Source organism: Gouania willdenowi, chromosome 12 (assembly GCF_900634775.1).
Source record: "Gouania willdenowi chromosome 12, fGouWil2.1, whole genome shotgun sequence".
NCBI lineage: Eukaryota > Metazoa > Chordata > Actinopteri > Blenniiformes > Gobiesocidae > Gouania > Gouania willdenowi.
The window spans coordinates 1,878,866-1,897,262 of NC_041055.1; the positions used below are offsets into that span (position 1 = coordinate 1,878,866).

An 18,397-nucleotide genomic window follows, 5' to 3' on the forward strand; every position below is an offset into this window, starting at 1 on the left:
GGAGTGCAGCTCTGTGATTGGTCAGAATCTGGTGCAGACGTGAAATACGTCTTCTCTGATCCAAGTGATGATGAAGTAAATCAACACTTTGTTGGTGTGAATTTAACTGAACAGGAAGTGTCGTTTCCCTGTTTACATGGAGAAGGAAGCGTTTTCAAAAACTTCCAATCTGGAGTCAGTCTTAACAAGTTCAGTTTTTCAAAAACCAAAACACTGTTGCCGTGGAAACGGACAGACCAAACACAACAAAACTTTTGCTCTGTGTCACTGGTGTTAAAACCTTATTGTTTTTCAAACTTTACTGCTAAACACATACAGTACATAACTGAGGTATTTTCAAGGTGCATTGTGGGAAATAATCATAAAGTATTCATGTTGTAACATTTTAATCATTCTACATCTTGTTTTGTGTGTTTTTGTTTCCTTTTATTCTACAGTAAAGCTCTTTGTGCTATGTTTAATGTTTAATGCGTTGGTTCCTCTGTAACTCACACGTTCCCAGGCCCAGCACAGATGTGTAGTTTCTCTTCTGGCTTTGCACTCTCTGCATCACTTCCCATAAACCAATGGTTCCCAACCTTTTTATGGATCGTGACCCCATTTCAATATCACAAATTTATGGTGACCCCAAAGATATTTCTTCACCCCTAGAACTAGTTTTTGATCCTGTTTGTTCTCCTGTGTTAAAGATACAAAGTAGCCATGATCAGATACTTTTATACAGATTTAAAATGTAATGTTTTGTTTTGATTATAAAAATTATTTAATAATGATTCAGTTCAATTTAAACTTCATTTTATATAGCGCTAATTACAACAATAGCCCATCTTGTCGCAGTCAATGAATTCAATATATAGATTAATAGATATTTATATACTGTATATTTGTAATCAGTAATTTTTTTATAAGACATTTAAGACAGCCCCACATAGAGTTATGACCCCAAGGTTGAAAAACACTGCCATAAATGTTCTTTTATTGACCATAAGTTAAAGTAAAACCATCCAACAATATAAATAATATATCAGTGGTCCTCAACCACTGGGTCGTGGGTCATTACCGGTTTATGTTGGGCATAAAAACAAAATTATTTTTTCTATGTTCTGGTAATTTTATTTTGAAAAATTGTGACTTCCCCCTTCCTTCCATTTCCTGAATATGTTAAGGTTTCATTTATTCAGACGACTTTTTTTCAGTAAATGTATTTTTTTAAAAATTTTTTTGCGTATTTCCTGAGTCAAAGTCTCGTGTCCTGTAGTTTAAATGTGTTTCTTGTGTTATGGGTTCGAGGACTCCTACAGACGTCAATATTTGTCCTTAAACACAGACTCATGTCATTCACATAAACAGTACGACGTGAGCCTTTGTCTGCATTCATCGAGGATCCTCAGCCACTTAGAGAACCATCTCCAGTCACAGAGCTCAATCAATCCAAATCAGCCACACTTGGCTGCTCCACTTCCTTCAATACACAATCAATCCTCTGCAATCGGCAGCTTCACCACGCTCCACCGCACTCACCAATATTTGTTCCTGTGTGTGTGGTGTTGTGGTGCGTTGTGTGTGTGTGTTATCACCCTCCCATTGAACAGAGAAAAAAATATGTGACAGTGGAGGCTTTCATGAGCTACGGAATAACAGGGATCGACTGGAATCAAAGGGTTTAACACCAGACTCTGCAGTCGTTGGGAGTGTGTGTGTGTGTGTGTGTGTGTGTGTGTGTGTGTACTCACTGCAGGTGAATCAGTGTTGATGTCGACCATTACAGGAAGACTTCACATGTAGAAGGTTCACAAAAGGTGCAAACAATAGAGAGATCTAACATAAACCATTCTGAACTAAAGAATCATTAATTCAATAGATTATATTACAATAAGTACAGTATAAATACTTTGTTTCTGTACTACAGTAGGGTTTTTTATTATTTACACTAGTTTTCAGGCAAGTTTTTACTTTTAACTTGTGATTAGTAGGCAACGCGTTATTGAAGGGGCTGTATTATGAAAAAATCACTTTCTAATGGTGTTGCTACGGTGATAAACATTCCTTTAGCCTCATTCAGAGGGACAAAGTTGACAAAGCTCTGTTTCCTCCCTCCCTTGTTATTCCACATTTTGTAGAAAGTCAACTCCAAAGGGGACAGTTGGATTTTTGCCTCCTTATGAGTCATAAGGTGGAAACTCCTCCTCCTGACAATCCTGGCTCCTCCTACCCTACATAAGAATGTAAGCTCCTCCCTCTCAAACTACCTCACAAGTTAAACAAACATGGCAAAGGCAGGTCGATATCTTTACGTCCAGTATATAGATTATCCGAAGCGTAGCATGAGCGCTCACAATCACTTTGACTTTAATCACCTTGTATCACATTTATAGGATGATCAGACGTGTTTGTGACCAAATGCAATGCTGCGGTTGAACAAAACAATGAACTATCATCTTAAATAAATGGTCAGAAGAGGTGAGGAGGACATGGAAGTGACTTAGCAGTTCCGGTGAGTGTTTGAAACAACTGATTGTTAATGATGAACACATCCTGAAACAGCGTTTTTGTCGGACTCACAATCACAATAGCCTCTTAAATAGCCATGTGTTTTCTCTAATGTGCAGTTTTTTGGCTTGAAAACCATAACAAGAGTGTGTGGATAGCAAAAAGAAAATTGCTATGACGATCAGTTAGAATCCCACACACTAAACACTGATGCAGTATAATATAAGTGCAAGCCACGCCTTCTCCAAGAGCGTCTGTAGACACGCCCACTCAAGCATATGCATGAATGCCCCAAAACAGCCTGTTTTTAGAAGTGTCATGAAAGTGACTTTTCAGAGGCTAAAACTCCAGAAAACAGGTGAGTTTAAAAAAATAAACCTCAAATACTAAATTAAACCTCAAACATACAATTAATTCATGATTTTAAATCTCAATTAACTTGAGATTAAGTAGTTTGTGATCAAATCATACTTTCAGGTATTTGTTCTTTCATTTCATGTCATTTTTCTACTTTTAAAATGTGATTATTTCACAGTTAACTCATGAATAGGTCACGTTTATCTTGTGAATAACTATTAACTTAAGTACGTAGCTCACAAGTATTTGTTTTGTCGTTTTCTGGTGACATTACTTTTAACTCACTATAACACATGATAAACTTGATTTTGCGATTGACTCAATTAACTGCATTTTAAGGTGAAATTAACTCACCAGTAACTCAGGATTAACTCCACTGAGATCAATTGTTAAGGAATTTAAGTTGCGATTGAATCATACGTCAGTAGGTTTTCAGGTATTTGTTTTCTACTAACTTTAATTAATTAATTCTCACACAAATATTTGCACTTCCTACTTTCTTACAGTTCAAGCTGTGTTGCCAGGTTGGGCTTAATGTGTATTAAGAGGAGGGTTTAAAGGCATTTTAGCTGATTTTTGACTGTTTTTGTGCAGAATCATCTGCTGTATCTGGCAACACTGAGCAGATGTACCACACTGCAGAAGCTGTGTTGCCAGGTTAGGTTTAATGTGTATAAAGAAGAGGATTTGGGGACATTTTAGTGAATTTTTGATCGTTTCTGTGCAGAATTATCAGCTGTATCTGGCAACGTGAAGCAGAGTTAATCCTGTGTAATAAAAGTGATGGTAGAAGCTGTTGTCTGTTTAATTACGATTTGTTTTAATTTAAATACATAAAGTTGTGATTATTTCTGGATTAATTTGACATTTGTCTGCCCATGTCGACCTTTGAACGATGAAAACAATCACACGTTGTCATTACCATTTTAACCAACGCCTGTGAGTGCTGCAGTGACTCCTAATGAGCTGATGCTCACCGATGGTGTTGAAGCAGTGGATGCTGAGGCCGGCCGGGCTGCGCTCCCCCACGTGGATCTCCTCCAGGATCTGGTCCGAGTGGTTGGTGAGGGTGAGCTGAACCGACACCATGCTGGGCTGGTACAAACACGGCTGCCGGGGGAAGTGGTACGTGGCGGAAAGACCTTTCCCACTCATGTGGTGCAGGAGCTCGTGGGTTTTCACTGGGCTGAACGTCGGAGAGGTGACCTGGAGGACGGACGTTAAAGAACACAAGCAACAGATATTTACAATGTGGAACAACTGCTGTAGATTCTAACACTTGTTCAAAAATGTAATGATTTAAATTCAGGCCGCAACAAGACAAAGAAGTACCTCACATGCATGTTTCTTTGGGACAATTTGACGCATTTACACTACATTTCTCCAGTAAACCAGTTGAGTAAATGTCTAGCAAAATAACAGATGTGTCTAATTTGATAAATGGTATAAAATACTATGGGAAAATGTGATATGATCCCAAATCAGTCTAATTTGTGAGGCGCCCTAAGTAAATGCACAAAAAGACTAAAAACACAAAAATCAAATGCACAAAATGGCAACAAAAAATGCACAACAATGACTTTAAAAAAAACACACAAAAATACACAGGATGAGGGAAAAATATTCAAATCAACAACAAAAATACACAAAATATTTAAATAAAACTACAAAATAACAGGAAACACACCAAACTTTTTGTTGTTTGCTGTGTTAATGCTCTGATGGTCATTATTCTAATGCTGACATGAATGTTGGTCATGTGACCATCAAATCAGATGCGTTTATCTGTTTTTTTGAAGTCGTTTCGTGTGTTTTCAGATTCATTTTGTATATTTTTCTTTTTTTTTTAATTTTGGAGTCGTTTTGTGTGTTCCACTGTCATTTGTGTGTTTTTTAGGGTGTATTTCTGCTGTTTTGTAATTTTTTTTAAAGTCATTGTTGTGTGTTTCTCTGTCATTTCATGAGTTTTGGGGGTCATTTGTGTATTTTTATGGTTTCGTAATGCTTGGAGTGATTTTATGTGTATTTTGTGCTTTAACTGAGACATAATTTTCAGGTTCCACCAACAAACAGCAGCTAAAGCACATCTGTGCAGCATAACTACTGTAAACCCTTGTTGTGGCTCTCGCTTGTAAATGCATCCACACGAGGGGCCGCGCGCTTCCCATTTACCACGTCCAATCAGCATCCTGAACGCACCACCTCTTAGCTAAGCTGCCGCCAAACAGCCCCCCCTTTCATTACCTCTGTGGGGCAAAGAAGACACATTTATAAAAAGTCCTCAATCAGCGGTGCTCCGTGGAGACGGGCCAATAAGAAGCAGCTCTAATGAATGGGAGAAAAAGATGCTTTTACCTTTTCAGAGAAAGAAATGACATTAGCCGTGAGAGGCGAGGAAAAAGCACGGAAGATACGATGGCACGCTGATTTTTAAGATTTAAAAATAAGGTGCGTATGAGCACAGATGTGGGAGTGATCACATGACATCGGCTCCAACATGTTCACGTTTGTTCAAACTTCGGCGCTCGCTCCTCTGGTGACTGACGGTGATAATTAGTGAACAACATGAAGACACATGCACGCTTTTCACACCCTGCCATTGGTTTTAGCAGCTCATCAACACATGTCCACGTGGTTAAAGAGGAAGACAGTCTCTGATTGGATAAAAGGAGTGATGAAGATAATTATTAATAACAGTGGAAACATTGGACCATAAAAACTTCTGCTCACTAAAGCTCAACATAATGAAAAAGTTAAATACAATTTTTTATTGGAGCAGACTTACTAAATGTTTTTAATTACAGGGCATTGTCGTCTCAGACGTTTTTCCTTCTTTTGGTATCGTAACAAATATTTTGATTTTTTTTTACTGCAGCCGACATTTTCTCATCGTTATTGAGATTTTTGTATCATAAAAGACTTATCTTTTTTTGTATTGCAATGAATTTTATTTATTCATTTTTTAAAAACATTGTTTCACAGCAAAATACATTTTTGTATAAACTTTTTGTCATAATTAACTTTTTTTCCTGCGTCTGACATTTTAATTTCTTTTTCTCATTACATTACTGACATTTTCTTAGTTTTTTTTTCTGAATCAGACATTTTTTTAAAATTTTACCTCACCTTTTTATGTTATTTTTTATTATCATGATGTGATTTTTTGTCTTATTTAATTTCTTTTTTTTTTAGGAGCAATGAACATTTATATATCGTAAATTACTTTTTTGTCACGAAGAACTTTTGCTTAGTTTACTTTTTCTGTAGCAGATTTTGTGTTTTGCAGGAACAGACATTTTTACTCAGTTTTGTGTTATTTTTGTGATGTAAATTCTTTCTGAAGACTTGTTTTCTTTTCTTGAGTCATCAACAGAAACACTTGTGTTGTTAAACGTTCATTTTTTACATTTGTGTAAACTTTATATTGCACGTGTCAAAGTCAAGGCCCGCTGGCCAAATCTGGCCCTTCACAGCATCCGATTCGGACCGCAGGAGGAAGTGAAAATGAATCATTGTCAAATTATTCAGTTGTAAATTGTTGTTGAAAAATTCCAAGTTTTTCCAAAATACTGCAACTTTTCCTCAAATTATTCCACAAAATCTCTCCAAACTAAATAAAAAATTGGTTAAAATGAATAAATCAAAGGACATTGAAATATCTGTCACTTACACCATATTTTGTCCAACTTGTATTTTTAAACTTGGGCACATTATTGTTGAAATTGTTCGTTTTTTTCCAGCCTAAAACCTGCGGCTCAGTTGTGATCCAACTGGTTCATATTTGGCCCTGAACTAAAACGAGGTCGACTCCCAGGTATATTGATGTTGTATAAATTGTCGCGTGTATCGCCACCCTCTGGTCAAACATGGCGTGGGTAGATAAATAATAAATAATAGTAAAACAAGCGTCTCCCCTAAAGAAGGAGGTCAAAAACAACATTTGTTGCCGTGCGCTAACGCCACCGTGCCCTCGCAGGCGCCCGTCACGCCGCCGCCAGCCTGGAGATTTATCTCAACACTTTTGGACGTGTCAGAGCGGTCGGTGTCGATAAAGCGCGCCGTAATGTTTGTGGGCGCATCGCGGTGGAGATTTACCTCCCTGACACACGCATCCTGCTTCAAGGTCTCCATGCGGCGCCAACAAACCGCTTATCATCACCAATTTCCCACAGTGGACAGTTGGCGCGTGACACCGGTGTCATCCATCCATTGTTGTCCCGTCACACAACACCTGAAGTGTAAATAAGAGAAGAGGACGGACGTAACCTTGACTCCTTGTGTTACTTGTGGCTCAGAGGGAGGAAGTTGATTGAGAGGCTCTATTATGCATCAACTTAAAGGAAGCGCAGGTGATGGATGACACACACACACACACACACACCCGAGTCACCTTCAGAGGCCCGGACGCGGCATTCCCAGCATCCTCTCTGGCAAATGACCTGAAAATCCCGCTGACATAGGGCTAACAGCAGCCGTAGGAGCCTCATGGCGCCACCGCCGTACGGAGGATAATTTAGAAGAAACGGGACGGAGACGTATGGACATGAATTGAAAATCCATTTCTGCTTCTTGAGGCGCTGAAAACGAGGACGGGATCCCATTAGGGCGCTACACGGGAGGCGAGGGGGGATAAAGTAAAGGGACGCGTGCTTGACTTTAGGGACTAATTGTTCCCTTCAGTCAGGAGATGACAATTAACGGGGGACCTTGACTTAAATTGAATTAAAGAAATGTTACTACGGCCACCTGAAGCTACTTTAATGTAAGCAGAAGTCTGCAGACAGAGGTTAGTTCATTTGTGTCAATTTGTCCCTAAATTAGCTATTCAAAAACAATTAATAGTGAAATTTTTCATTTAGGAGCATTAGCAATAATGGGGCGCGTTATTGAGAACCACTGGTGTCCTTCATGTTCCCACATTAAAGAGCCAACAGCGTTTCTGCACACAGGAAGTGATCCAAGTGGACATTTTAAAATTTAAAACATACAATAATAATAATAATATTAATAAAGCGTCCAAATGCTCAGATTTAAAACGCTAGAGATGGATATTATTATTAGTATTATAAGTGTAAATTAAAATGTATGACCTTTTTTAAAGGATATTTTCATTGGAATCATAATTTTCCCATAATCAATGTTTCTCTCATAGCAGATGTTCTTTTCTCTTCGTCGGCTTTTTCCCCTTGCCAACGTTTTTTAATCCATATTTTTTCAGATGCCAAAGTTTTTTCCCTAAGCTGAAGTTTCCAACACGGCCGACACTTTTTTCTCACATTTTTCACTTGGTCGGGGTTTTCTTCCCGATCGACGTTTTTCTCTGTGCCGAGTTTTTCCCCCACATTTTTCCCGTAGCTGACGTTTTTCATAATCAACGTTTTTCCCACAGCCGACGATTTTTCCGTAACGGATGTTTTTCCCTTTGCTGAAATTTCTGACATGGCCGACAGTATACGTAACCAGCATTTATTTACCCACATTCCATCGCATCTATTTTTTTTTTTTACCCATATTTTCCCATCTCATAACCAATGTTTTTTACCCATATTTCTGTGGTAGCCAACGTTTTTCTCTTAAATTATTTTCTTGTCCGATGTTTTCCCAAAGCTAAAGTTTTTTCTGTAGCTGACATTTTCCTTACCGACAAAATTACAATACAAATACATTGAAATACTTTTTTTTAAATTATCTAAGAATGCTGGGGAAGGGGGACAACCCAAATGATTTAAATGACTCGACTCAGATCTATAGAAGCGATCAGCTTTAACAGCAGCACAATAACCATCTAATGATATTCATTCCTGTTTTGGTTCAGACGCTGAGTGGCAGTAGCTTTGCTACGGGAGGAGTTTGAGGTCTGCATAATTAGACGTGAACCGAGAGTGCTCGCTACGACGCAGAAGCCCGCCTGATGGACTCCTGTAGCCAAAGTTTTTTTAACCCTCATTTTTCGTGACCGTTTTTCACATTGCCGATGATTAAAAAAAATAAAATAATAAATATATATATATACACACACTGACTATTTTCCCATGGTCAATGTTTCTCTCATTGCCGACTTTTTTGTAGCCGACATATTTCTCAAGACCAACGTTTTTCCAGTTGCAAACATTTTTTCCGTAGTCAAGTTTTTTCACCATGTTTTTCCCGTTGCCGACATTTTTCCCGTTGCCAAGGTTCAACTTGTGGTATTTTTTTTCATAGCCAACGTTTGTTTACCTTCATTTCTCTCATGACCGATGTTTTTCTCCTAATCAATATTTTTCCCTTAGCCGACGTTCTCCCATGACCGACTTCTTTCCCATAGCAAACATTCTTTCTGTAGCAAACATTATTCTCCTTGCTGAAGTAATACTGAGAAAATATAATTAAAATGAATTGAAAGACGTTGCGTGTACTGGGAGAAGGGGACGACCCAAATGACTCGACTCAGATCTATAGAAGCGATCAGCTTTAACAGCAGCACAATAACCATCTAGTGATATTCATTCCTGTGTTTGTTTCAGACGCTGTGAGTGGCAGTAGCTTTGCTACGGGAGGAGCTCGGGGTCTTCCTGAGATTCATAATTAGACGTGAACCCAGAGGGCTCGCTACGGCGGGGGTCAGCGTGTGAGCAGGAGACGCAGGAGCCCGCCTGATGGACACCAAATGAACAAATTATGATGGCCCCCTCTGGGCGTGATGGGGTCAAACGCCCTGCGCCACTCCGCTGACAGTTCAATTTCCTCTCAACGCAGCCCCATTCGCCGACCGCTAATTATGAATGAAAAGTTATCAGCCCGGGCCGCGGCGGCGCACACGCGGACCACGGTCGGAGGAGGTTTGGGGGCCGGGCCGGGGGGAAGGGGGGTGGATTTAAGAGGCATTTGTGAGAGATCCTAATGTCAAAATGTTATTAGAGGGAGCGGCGGCGTGTGGAGAGAGGAGGGTGGGGGGGTCAGAGACAGTGACCGGGGTTAATCTAAATGCCTTTGATAACCATGCAGTAATTCTCTAAAAAGGCCCGAGCGCTCAGCTGAGACTGACTCACTGCCTCCGTGGGCAGATTGCAGAGAAATAGAAATGACACCAGGGCCAGTGTACACGCCCGTGTGTGTGTGTGTGTGTGTGTATAAAGGTGAGAGCTTATTTACCCTTGTCTATGAATGTAGTTGCCCATCATGTATTTATGCATAGAATTGACTCCAAATCAGATGCTGATGTGAGAAAAGCTCCCGCTCTAATCTGCATTTCTATTCTCCATTACGGCGCGGCCTTCACCCGCGGAGCCACACGCACTAACAAGGCTCGGGACGCATCAACGCCGGCCCCAGCACCGCCGTCAATCACACTGAGTGACAGACGGAGGATGTGAGAGGAGCGTCCTCACAGACGACGTGAGACGGGAAAGGAAGGAGAAGAAGAAATGATTGTAAGAAACTTTTAAAAAATGATCCAAAAGTCCCTTTTAGATGAAAGGAAACCACACTAGTGTTTATAGTGGCTGTGATTGGAGGGTTGTTGAGTTAAATGTGTCACTATAGGATGTGAAGATGGGGGAAGAAAAGAAAAATGAGAAAAAAGGAAAAAATAAAGAGACATAAATTATATTTGCCTCCTTTAGAGCAGCGGTTCACAAGAAACTAAACATAGTTTAACAATTTGAGCCCATTTTGTTTATTTTTTACCCTTTTTCTGCATGACACCAAACTTGCCACATTTTCATCACACTTTTACTTCTTTTAATGTATTTTGCTACAATACTCCCATTTCTGACACTTTTTCCCACGTTCGAGACTTTTTCGTCATTTTACACCCATTTCCACCACTTTTCCCACTTAATGTGCACATGTTGACCATTATTGTCACTTTTAAACACTTTCTTCATATTTCATGCTTATCTTTTGCCAATTTAACCACATTCACCATTTGCCCTGCCCATAATTTACCAGTTTAAACTAAATGTTTCCAATATTTGATTTTTCTGTCCATTTTTTGCCTACTCTAATTTGCACCTTTTATTAAATTTCTGTGGTTTTTAAAATCCCATTTCACCACCTTTTTAACTATTTTTGTTTTTTTTAATTCATTTTTGCTACACTACTCCTACTTTTACCACTTTTCCATCAAATTTCAATTCCTCTTCTACACATTTTTTCCACTTTCAAGACATTTTAATTACTTAAAAACACTTTCCACCACTTTTCCACTTAATGATCCATATGTGACCCATGATGTCACTTTAACCTCTTTCACCATATTTCATGATTATTTTGCATTTTAAAGTAATTGTTCCTACTTTTTAAATTAGGATTTACCCTGGAAAAAAAAATGAAAAAATAAAAAGAGAAATAAAAAATAACAAAAAAAGGGAGGTTTTATGTAAAAAAATGTCTGTCAGTTTTAACGTCTCCCTAACGGCCTTGATGTAGCAGTATTCAGTACAAGCTCCTTGTATTTCCACTCCTTTAGAGTAGGGGTTCTTAACCTTGGGGTCGCAAGACTTTGGGATGCTCTCAAGAAACCAAGAATCATTTCTGACCAATTGAGCAAATTTATGCATATTTTTACCCTTTCTGCTAACTCCACCAAAACTTTGCATATTTATAACCTATTTTAAGCACTTTTTCTTGCCATATTTTGCTCCTTTTAATGCATTTTTGCTAACATTATTACCATTTCTGACCTTTTCAGCTAATTTTTGGGCATTTTTTTAAACCCTTTCGACCACTTTTTTCCACTTAATGATCCATATGTTGACCCATTATTGTCACTTAACCCTCTTTCACAATATTTTTATGCTTATTTTTGCCAATTTATACACATTCACTATTTGTCATGCCCATTATTTGCCAGTTAAACACTTTGAACCTTTTGACCACTTTTTCTGTCTGTTTTTATCCACTCTAATTTGCAACTTTTAACCCATTTCTATGGTTTTTAAAATCTCATTTCACCACCTTTTCCACCATATTTGGTCACTTTGAACCCATTTTATTTGTGATTAAAACCAGGACTTTCCATCTTTAAGATGACTATAATAATAATAATAAACGTCCTGGATAACAGGGGATATTATTCAGATGAATAAATAAATGTGGTTATCACAGATTCATAAAACAATGGACCATCATTTTACTGACTTTATGGATGGACCCCAAAAAATCTCTCCCTTTATTCCCCCTTATAGATGGTCTGTCTCCACATGACTGCTCTTCAATGGTCCATGTCTGTGTTCAAACCACCTTCAGCTAGTGGGGGGTCCCCGCTCTCTGGGACCTTTATTTTTGAGGGTGGCGGGCTGATAAAGGTTGAAAAACTATGGCACTACTACATAAGCTGAGAATAGTCTCACAGTTGAGCTGCTTTTGTTGTGTACCACATTTTCACTCAGGTCTTGTAACACGTGGCTCTTGGTTTGTATTTGACACAAATACACAGTTGTCCCATGAGGCCAGAGGATACGAGGTACACAACCCACAGCTGTGGGCGAGGAGAGAAAGGAGCCGTCACTGTGGGAAAGGTCAACCATCAGACACGGAGACACCGGGGGACGCAACACTGACAGAGAGAGAATGGGAGGCGGACTCGCCCACAGAGAGTTTAAGGAAATAAGGAGAGTGAGGGGGCGAGACAGACTGGGAGAGGGTGAGGGAACGGACAGAGCTGCTGGATGGTCCAGACTGGCCATAAATATAAGAGCACGGGAAAAGGTCAGGAGTTAAAACCTGGAGCTGAAATGTTACACAAGAGAGAGACAATCAGACATGGACTTCATTCTCTCACTCTGTCACTAACAGAAGATCACCAATAGAAGACACGGGTCTGATAATTCACTTTGATCTGTCAGGAGTTTTACCCAAAAACAAATGAATCAAAAATTTAATTATCAGAGAAACGAATGGGGGGATTTTATTTTTAATTTAAAAAAACATTACACCACATATGGTCTGAATATGTGCAGCCCTCAAAGTAAATATGACAAAATGACTTTAAAAAAAATGCGAAATTACAGAAATAAATTACATAAGCCAAACAAAATACAGAAAATAGAAATATACAGTGGGGCAAAAAAGTATTTAGTCATCCACCAATTGTGTAATTTCTCCCACTTAAAAAGATGAGAGACCTGTAATTTTCATCATAGACAAACCTCAACTATGACAGACAAACTGAGAAAAAAAATTCCAGAAAATAACATTGTAGGATTTTTAATGAATTAATTGGTAAAACCCTCAGTAAAATAAGTAGTTGGTCATCTACAAACAAGCCAGATTTGTGTCTCTCACAGACCTGTAACTTCTTCTCTAAGAGGCTCCTCCTCCACTCGTTACCTGTATTAATGGAACCTGTTGGAACTGGTTATCAGTATAAAACACACCTGTCCACAACCTCAAACAGTCACACTCCAAACTCCACTATGGCCAAGACCAAAGAGCTGTCAAAGGACACCAGAAACTAAATGGTAGACCTGCACCAGGCTGGGTAGACTGAATCTGCAATAGGTAAACAGCTTGTTGTGAAGAAATCAACTGTGGGAGCAATTATTAGAAAATGGAAGACATACAAGACCACTGATAATCTCCCTCCATCTGGGGCTCCACGCAAGGTCTCACCCCATGGGGTCAAAATGATCACAAGAACGGTGAGCAAAAATCCCAGAACCACACGGGGGGACGTAGTGAATGACCTGCAGAGAGCTGGGACCAAAGTAACAAAGGCTACCATCAGTAACGCCACCAGGGACTCAAACCCTGTAGTACCAGACGTGTCCCCCTGCTTAAGCCACTACATGTCCACGCCCGCCTGAAGTTTGCTAGAGAGCATTTAGATGATCCAGAAGAGGATTGGGTGAATGTCATATGGTCAGATGAAACAAAAATAGAACTTTTTGGTAAAAACTCAACTTGTCGTGTTTGGAGGAGAAAGACCACAATACCTACTGTAAAGCATGGGGTGGTAACATCATGCTTTGGGGCTGTTTCTCTGCAAAGGGACCAGGACGACTGATCTGTGTAAAGGAAAGAATGAATGGGGCCATGTATCGTGAGATTTTGAGTGAAAATGTCCTTCCTCAGCAAGGGCTTTGAGGATGAAACGTAGCTGGGTCTTTCAGCACGACAATGATCCCAAACACATCGCCCTGGCAATGAAGGAGTGGCTTCGAAAGAAGCATTTCAAGGTCCTGGAGTGGCCTAGCCAGTCTCCAGATCTCAACCCCATAGAAAATCTTTGGAGGGAGTTGAAAATCTGTGTTGCCCAGCAACAACCCCAAAACATCACTGCTCTAGAGGAGATCTGCATGGAGGAATGGACCAAAATACCAGCAACAGTGTGAGAAAACCTTTTTTCTCTCATGTTGTCTCATAGTTGAGGTTTACCTATGATGAAAATTACAGTCGCTCTCATCTTTTTAAGTGGGAGAATTTGCACAATTGGTGGCTGACTAAATATTTTTTTGCCACACTGTATATAGAAGTGACAAAAAAGGACAACAAAAAGACAAGAGAGAACATGTGAAATTAAAGAAAAATACACAAGGAACAACAAAAATAACACAAAAACAAAACAAAAAAAATGTAAAAACAATAGAAATACAAAAGATTTACTGAAAATTGCTAAAAATGAACAAACATTTACAAAAGTACTCCAAAAAACACAAGACAACACAAAAGATAACAGAAAACAACAACAACAACAAAAAACTTTAAATGACAATTACGCAAGGACAACAAAAAACCCCAAAACACCAAAAATAGAAAAGTGACAAAAAGGACAACAGAAAGACAAGAAAAGACTCAAAAGAACAGAAACAATTACAGAAAAATACACAAGGGACAGCAAAAATAACACAAAAACAGAAAAATATACAAAAACAACAGAAATACAAAAGATTTACCCAAAACAACGCCATAAATACCAGACAACACCAAAAATAACAAAAAAGTGTATAAAACCAAAACAAAAATACAAAACCAGCACAGAAATCCCTAACCGACAGAGCGTGTGACACTGACTGACCCATAAAGCGGGGGACATGTTGGACAGGGACAGCTGCACTAACCTGTAGAGTGGGGGACATGTTGGACAGGGACAGGCCCTCCAGGTCAGACATCAGGCTGGGAGACAGGACTGAAGACTGGGACGTGTTCACAGGAACAGGAGAAACTGAAGGAAAGATACAAACACGGTTAGGGTTCATGCATATCATAACAATCATATTGAATATCCAATATCATATTGGATATGCATGAACCAGTGATGTGTAGCTGTGTTGGCTAATGCTTCCATTGTGCTATCGTAGCTAGCTAACGTGGTAGCAGTGTTGACGGCAGCGGTAAAACTTCAAGAAAGGTCTAGCAGCAGCAGCAGCCACTACAAACCACACCCCCTACAAAATACGCCCCCTTTCCACTAACCCTAACCGCTACCTGGCTAAATTGGAGGTTACATTAAAACTTTCTTCACCGGCCACCGTCGCACATTCTCAGCGTATTGAAAATTTGCTTGTGTGGGCGTGGTTTGTACTGTACCTTGCTTGCAACTGGATATACTTGAAAACTTCACCATGTCGCTAAAACGCGAACAAAAAAAAACGCTACACAAAACTGTGTGATTCTACAGGTCACACTAGAGGGAGTCATGTTTGTTTCTTTTTCAACCTGTGAACCGTGTCCGTAAATATCTACAACTCGGTCCCTACGTGTCATCCTCATCTCTGATGCAACAGGTTTTTAACCACTTTTATCTCATCTGAGCTGATATTTGAGAATATGTTCCTCATCTAGTGGAGGACAAAGTGAAGACGGATGACTCACAGTCGTCTAAATTCCAATAAGGAGACTTGGTTTTGAGTTATCCATCACCACCTGGAGAGAGGGACACAACGAAGAGAGAGAAGTGAGGAGTTGAAGTTTCAATTTCACCGTTTGGAGTCTCAGAGATATGTTTTTATCACACGCAACATGCTGGGAACGTGCACAGATCGCTTTACGTGCACGCCATGGTGGGGATTACAACACACGCCCTGGAGCCGTTTTTAAAACATCCATAAAAAGAAGCAGAAAATCCACTCTGCATCCGTACGAAGAAAAACAACACACGGGGCCGCTAAAGTGTGAGGCCGTATCGTATCTGATTCTCTGTGAGCGAGGATGGAGATGAAGCCTGGTTACCAGCGGGAGGAAGAGGAAGAGGAAGAGGATGAATAATTCATACGCTGTCACACGACAAAGTGGATGAAATGAGAATTTCATAGAGCAGAAAAGCAACGGGAGGGCGAGGACGCCAACAGGTGGCACCGATGGAGCTACGGGGAAAAAAAAGATGATCGCTCAACATGTGTTACTATGGCAACAGAGGCCAAATATCTAGACTCAATATCTACATTTAATAATCACATTGTTATTAAACACAGGGACAATTTTCTGACACATTTAGATGTCCATCATCATTTAACACATATTTACTTTGCTTTATATTATTTACAATTTATTTATCTATATCCTTGTTGTTGTATATGAGACATGGGTTACAGGTGGCCCGAGGGCCACTCGATCTAATTTTGTGCGTCCAACGAAAGTAAACGCACAAAATGACTCCAAAAATATGCAAAATTACAGAAAATTACACAAACTGACAACAAAATGCCAAAATGACTCAGAAAAGCAACAAAAAGACTACATTAAAACACAAAATGATAAAAAATACACAACATTAAATATAAATCTACAAAAAGACTAAAAAAACAAGCAAATTACACATACTAAGAGCAAAAATGCACCAAAATCACTCCAAGAACACACAAATGACAGACTTTAAAAATCACTAAAATGACTTCACTAACACACAACTACAATAAAATTAAAATAACTTTTCCTTTGCTTTGTTTGTAAGAAGAGAATAACATCTACTGTGGATGATTCATTTCCTTCGGTGAACCCGTGGCACAACATTAACGTTACCTTGGATTGTGATTTGTTCGCGTTCTTCTTCTGTGGTGGTGGGGAGTCTGCTGAGTATCCTCAGAGTCCTGAGCCCGACTCCGAGGAGCTCTCAGCGGACGAGCGCTGTCGTGGTCAACGGGTCCGTTACCGTTTTCATCTGAACCGCTGGAAAACAAAAGAGTATAGAAATATTGTACAAAATATCTTGTATTAACTACATTAACTACAAAATCAAGCAGAAAATGCAATATCACACATTAAACTCAGTCTTCATAAATGGTGGTCAGATATGATGGATTTCACCTTTTGAAATGGAAATATGTTTATATTATAAAACCCCCATGTTTTGGGACAATCTCACACATTTATACAAACCAAAATTTTAGGGCCTTAAATCTCACGCACCAACTCTGTCATGACCGCAGCGTGTGCTAGTTTCTGTGCATTTCTAACTGTGATTCCTAAAAAAACACCAAAATGATTCCTATAAAACACAAAACCATGGAAAAATACTCAAAATTACAATGAAAATGCACAAAATGACAAAAAAAATTTCACAAAATGCCTTCAAAACTGCCTTCAAGAACATACCAAACCGAATGATGAAAATGATGGAAAAATAGACAAAACCTGGCAAAGAAATGCACAAATGACTCCAAAGAACACACAAACAGGTAGAAATAGAACAAAAATGCACAAAATTGATTAGAAAAATACACAAAATTACAAGCAAAATGAACAAAATGACCTCAAAAACACAAAATGATGGAACAAACACACATAACGATGGAATAATACACAAAATAACATAGAAATACACAATGCTTACAAAGAAGAAAAAAAATGATGGAAAATACCAAAATTAAAACAAAAATGTAAAAACTTAACTAAAATGACTCCAAAACACACAAAATGATGGAAAAACACAAAATTACAAGGAAAAATAATAAATATCAATTCATATAGCGCTTTCTCATAGACAGTCGTCAGGGTCTCTCCACTATATTAACCAGTCCTGCACTAAATCAACGTAAAAACACACAAAATGATGAACAATAGCCAAAATGACATGGAATACACAAGTGGCTACAAAAAAACAAGCAAAATTACAGAAACTACACAAACTGACAACATAAAAACAACTGACTCGAAAAAACACATAAATGACAGAATAAGAACAAAGACACAAAATGACTCAAAAATTGACTAAAATGACTTTGATAACCTCACCAACTACAATAAAAATTTAAATTACTTTTCTAAAATGAAAACTACACACACTGACAACAAAATGCCAAATGACTCAGAGAACACAAAAATGACAGAAGAACAAAAACACACAATATGACTCCAAAAACACAACAACTGACATAAATAAACACAAACTGACAAAAAACACACAAAATGACTCCAAAAACAAACAAAAAGACTACATTAAAAAACAAAGTGCTGGAAAATAAACAACATTAAAATATAAATCTACAAAAAGACAGAAAATTACACATATTAAGAGCAAAAAGGCACAAATGACTCCAACGAACACACAAATGACAAAATAAAAACAAAGACCAAAATGACTTCAAAAATTCATAAAATGACTTCGATAAAACACACACAAACTACA

At 38.7% G+C, this 18,397-nt stretch overlaps 1 protein-coding gene across 1 annotated transcript in view; it reads right to left on the bottom strand.

Moving 5' to 3' along the window:
* LOC114473613 (AP-3 complex subunit beta-1-like) overlaps nt 1-15,670 on the bottom strand; it is a 36,080-nt gene extending 20,410 nt beyond the window's left edge. The window contains exons 1-3 of the mRNA XM_028463352.1: nt 15,646-15,670; nt 14,892-14,995; nt 3,825-4,053 (exon numbers count right to left, since the gene is read on the bottom strand). Coding sequence (XP_028319153.1) covers nt 3,825-4,053; nt 14,892-14,942 — 280 coding nt within the window. The 5' untranslated portion in view covers nt 14,943-14,995; nt 15,646-15,670. The remainder of the gene's footprint in view (nt 1-3,824; nt 4,054-14,891; nt 14,996-15,645) is intronic.
* Nucleotides 15,671-18,397: the final 2,727 nt, after the last annotated feature.